Below are 5343 nucleotides of genomic sequence, written 5' to 3' on the forward strand. Positions count from 1 at the left end.
ATTAGATAAGTTTGACTAAAATTGTTAAGTTAATACTGTTTATTGATTGTAATGTAGGTACTTCCATTGTGCGTGGTTGTATGCAGATTTATAATTGGATCTTGTTATTAGTTTGATCTGCTGCCAAACATTTTTTTCATGTTGTTTAATTTAGTCATTGTTAGAATTTGTTATACTCAACTCATTTGTATGGTTATACCGTGTACAAATAAAATGATTTATTTTTATTATTATTATTATTATTATTATGACAATAATCCAAGTTTATGCTCCACGAAGTTCCATGATGAATTTGCAATTTAAATATTTGCAATTGCATTTCTTTTGTTATTCCAAATTCTCCAGTTAATTATTAATTAAAATATAATTTTATATGAGAGATTTTGAATATTAACATTAATAATTAGAGCTCACACATAATATTAAAATTCATATTCATAATCATTTATTATGATGACTGCTGCAATAGATTAAAATATCAACATTTCGATATCGTTGTCTTTTCAAGTTTTCTTCAATTTTTAAATGAGAAAGTAAGACTTTCAAAGATACAGAGAAATTTTAAGACTTTCAAGATACAGAGTATTAAATACAGACTTTTGAATACCGATTTCCATTCAGGATGATTCACTGAAGTTTATACTTTTGACCAAGCTTATACTTGAAATCGTTTTGGATAGGGCCTATGAGATACTTAGGTTTCACTCCAATTGAAATTTCGTGGGGTTACTAGCCCCCCTCCACCGTCTATGCGTTCTTGAAATTATTCTTGGGTTCTCTCTAAATCAATAAAATTCTTGTGTGGGGGTCCCAAAAAAGCTAGTGATGTAGTATGACTGACGAAAATTTGTATAGATGGGGGGGAGTGTGTATAGAAGCTAATTTTTTCTGAATAAATGAAGGGGATGGTAAGGGGTCAACCGAGTAAAGTAAGTTTGATAATGATGTTTATGTGTTGTGAAAATCATTACTTCAATACTTCAGTATCTTATCATTTAGAACACTTTATAAAACTTTAATAGCATACACTTGATAATACTCGATAATACTTTAATATACTCAGCAATACACAAAATTATGGTGGGGAGGCTACTGATCCATGACAGACGGCAATCATAAGTGTGGTGATTTAAATTTCGACAATGTATAGGATGTATTGGGCCATCTATACATGGTCCCGTGTGGGGACTTGCCAGTTACCTCCATCGGGCGCGTCCCCGTTGGAATCGGGGAATGCTCACCGGCCCTGCAGCCAGCAGCGTCGGGGGGTAGTGGTGAAATAAAATAGCCACCGTGAAAGAAAAACTGGACTGGTCCTCCAGGTTGGGGGTTGGGGTAGGGCTAACAATCCTACCCCGTAAAAAGAACTACGTTACGAAAACCACTAAATGTGCCGCGGAACAGGACAGGAATTACAGGATTGATTTGGAAACAGACAATGACTTGATTAGGAAACGGATGAAAAAACGAAAGAGGAGAAGAAGAGATATGTTGATTGCTTCTTGGAATGTCACAAGTTTAAATAGAGCCGGTAGCACAATGAGACTGAGACAAGAACTAGAAAAGTATAGAATTGGAATTGTAGCTCTACAGGAAATAAGATGGAAAGGGAATGGAATAATGGACCTAGGTAATCATACCATATTCTACAGTGGACACGACCATAACACATTTGGAACAGGATTTCTTGTACACAAGAATTTTAAGGACAAAGTTATAGGATTCAAAGCAATAAATGAAAGGATTTGTTTGCTGAGAATAAAAGAAAAATTCTTTAATATAAGTTTGATATGTGTTCATGCACCCACCAATGAAGCAGATGGAAATAATAAAGATCAATTCTATGAGAAACTGGAAAATGTCTATAAAGATACCCCTGAGTATGATGTTAAAATAATCCTTGGTGACTTCAATGCTAAACTTGGACGAGAACAGTGTTACAGGCCAACTATTGGACCCTACAGCCTACACAATGAAAGCAATGAGAATGGCCTGAGAATGATTGATTTTGCAGGAGGAAACAACATGACCATTAGTAGTACCTTTTTTAAACACAAGGACGTTCACAAAATGACGTGGTTATCCCCAGATGGACGGACAAAAAATCAAATTGATCATGTTATGATTGACAGACGTCACGGCTCAGATATCCTTGATGTGAGAAGTCTTCGTGGAGCTGATTGTGACACAGATCACTTCATGATAAGATTGAAATACAGGCAAAGAATAAATAACACTGGGTTCTCCAAAGGCAAGAAACAACTAAAGTTCGACTGTGAAAAGCTACTCAAAAACCAAAGTCTGAAAGAAGCCTACCAACAAAGATCACAAGATAAGCTAGAAGAATACCAGCATGCGGGGGACACAACAGCAGAACAGAAATGGAAAAATCTGAGACATAGTATTGTGATGAGTGCTCAGGAGACAATCGGATACAAGAGAAAGGAAGTCAGAAATACATGGATAGATGAAGAATGCATACAAGCCCTTGAAGAGAGAAATAAGGCAAGAATAAGTATGTTGAATAGGAGAACAAGGGCAACAATGAACCTGTTCCAAGAGAAGAGATCGTCTGCCAGACAAGTCTGCCGTAGAAAGAAAAGAGATTTTGAAAAGAGGAAGCTGGAAGAAATCATGGCATATGCTGAAACAAAGGATGCAAGAAAGATGTACCTGAGGATACGTGAAGGAAAAGCTGGTTTCCAACCACGAACAAATTTCTGCACAGATAAGGAAGGCAACCTCATTGGTGGCGAAGAAGAAGTCATTGAACGATGGAAAGAATATTTCAGTGATTTACTTGGAGAGATTGCAGAAGAGGATGGTGGAATGGAAGGAATCACCCGTATAGGTCCAGAACCATTCAGCCACGACCCCCAACTACATGAAATGGAAGAAGCCATTGGTTCGATGAAGAACAACAAAGCGCCTGGAGAAGATGCAATCACGGCAGAAATGATCAAAACTGGTGGCCCTGCGCTCCTCAGCACATTACATAGTTTGATAGTGCAAATCTGGAGAGAAGAAGAAATGCCTGAAGACTGGCACACGGCGTTAATATGTCCTATCCACAAAAAAGGAAGCAAAATCGACTGCACAAACTACAGAGGAATAGCCTTGTTAAGTGTTGCTTATAAGATATTGACCAAAATAATTGCCAAGAGATTGAAACCATATATGGATGAGATAATAGGAGACTATCAATGTGGATTTAGGCCGAACAGATCATGTACAGATCATATATTCACAATACGCACAATTTTAGAGAAATGCTATGAGTACAATATAAGTCTACATCAACTTTACATAGACTATAAACAAGTATTTGATAGCATAAAAAGAGATAGTCTCATTAAAGCTATGATAGAATTTGGTATACCTTGTAAGCTGGTGAGATTGGTCAGAATGACACTCAAAGAGACTAAATATAAAATAAAGGTGCAAGGGAGACTATCTAGCAGTTTCATGGCAAGCAAAGGTCTGAGACAAGGAGATGTTTTATCAGCAATGCTGTTCAACATAAGTTTGGAGAAAGTAATGCGAAATTTGACTGTCAATCCAAATGGAACAATCATGGATAGAACATTGCAATATATGGCATATGCGGATGATGTGGTTTTGATTGCTAGGAACAAAAGAGCTCTGGAAGAAGGTTTCAACCAACTGGAAATTGGCTCTCAGAATACAGGACTCACCATAAATGCAAACAAGACAAAATACATGTTCAACAGCAGGATAGATGGTCAAGAAAACGAAAGGCAACTAGTGATGGGCAATAGTATCTTTGAAAGAGTTGACGAATTCAAGTACTTAGGTGCTATGATAACACATAGAAATGAAGTGCAGGTAGATATCAAAGCAAAGCTGTCAGCAGGTAATCGATGCTATTATGCCATGAAACATTTTTTGAATTCCCGGCTCATCACTAGGAAAGTGAAAATACAAGTATATATCACCGTTATTAGACCAGTAGTGCTTTATGGTGCAGAAACTTGGGTCCCAACTCAAAAAGACGAAGCGCTACTTAATGTCTGGGAAAGAAAAATCCTCCGGAAAATATATGGACCTATCTTCAGTAATGGAGAATGGAGGATACGTACTAATCAGGAGTTACGAGAGCTTTTCGGAAACCCAGACATTGTGAGTGAGATAAAAGTTAGGCGTCTTAGCTGGCTGGGACACCTTGAACGAATGAGTGACTCCAGGAGTGCGAAAAAAGTCCACAGAATGAATCCAGGTGGAAGAAGATTAAAGGGAAGACCGAGAATGCGCTGGATTGATGACATAGAGAATGACCTGAAAGAAATGGGTATCAGAGGTTGGAGGAGAAAGGTGCAAGACCGAGACGAATGGAGAGGCATATTGCGGAAGGCCAAGACCCTCAATGGGTTGTAGAGCCACGGAGTAAGAGTAAGTAAGTATACATGGTCGAAGACTCAAGACCATAGCTCTCTAGAATCGACATCCACGAAAATAACATTCACAATTTAAAACTATCATAAACTAGAACTTCGCTTTGCTCTTTGAATAGAAAATAGAATTAGTGTTAAGAAGCCAATCAAATAAATGAATTCTATATAATAAGAAGCCAATTGATTGTAAAAGTGTGAATTATTAGTGTGTAATAGTGGGTATTATTGCAGTTTTTTTGTGTATCAGGTCTAAACCTGAGGTTAAATTCTTAAAGTATTTTTCATTGAAGTTCCTGGCTCGTAGTTATTAGTTGCTAAGATAGGTGACGATTAAATATTGCTGAGAATCTGTGCATTTGGATGAACGAATCCACTGTAAGTTCCCAACTAATCACAGATTCAAATAGATGTTTAATAGTAGTATAATATCAATAAATTTTACAGGAGAGGAGAAACTCTCCGCCGTTTACATTGGTGCACAACGGTAGGATAGACTGCAAGAGTGTCTTACGAACCTCATGTCTAAGAAGTGAGATAAGAAAGAAGTAAGGATAAGAAGTAAGAACTTCATTTAGTTCTTAGTTCTTGAAGACCTAAACTTTATTTTAGTTCTTTGTAATCAATATTCCACGTTGTGCCATGAAGATTAACCAAATCATGGTATGAAGAAATTCTCGGCGACATAATTTTGATATCCGGTGTGAGGTGAAGAGGTTTATAGAACACCTCCACCGGTTACAGATTGATATCCGGTGTGAGGTAAATTGGTTCATGAAACACCTCCACCGGTTCATTACAAAAGACCATTCCAGTATTCAATGTATTGATATCACTGCGACTTTGATGTTGCCTCTTCTTACAAAAATAAATACTTCCCTCTCAATGAAACACTTGAAGAAAATGTTTGCAAACTGGCTAGGGAAACAATAGT

At 37.2% G+C, this 5343-nt stretch overlaps 2 protein-coding genes across 2 annotated transcripts in view; both read left to right on the plus strand.

Annotated features, from left to right (window-relative positions):
- Positions 1-1473: 1473 nt before the first annotated feature.
- On the plus strand, positions 1474-3567 carry LOC120354582 (the record flags this gene model as incomplete). Its single annotated transcript, XM_039441930.1, has 1 exon — positions 1474-3567. A coding segment is annotated over exon 1 (2079 nt), but the record flags the coding sequence as incomplete, so codon positions are not given.
- Positions 3558-5343, plus strand: part of LOC120355027 — a 2655-nt gene continuing 869 nt past the window's right edge. The window contains exon 1 of the mRNA XM_039443268.1: positions 3558-3652. Within this exon, the coding sequence (XP_039299202.1) occupies positions 3574-3652 (79 nt within the window). The 5' untranslated portion in view covers positions 3558-3573. The remainder of the gene's footprint in view (positions 3653-5343) is intronic.

This window comes from Nilaparvata lugens, chromosome X (assembly GCF_014356525.2).
Source record: "Nilaparvata lugens isolate BPH chromosome X, ASM1435652v1, whole genome shotgun sequence".
NCBI lineage: Eukaryota > Metazoa > Arthropoda > Insecta > Hemiptera > Delphacidae > Nilaparvata > Nilaparvata lugens.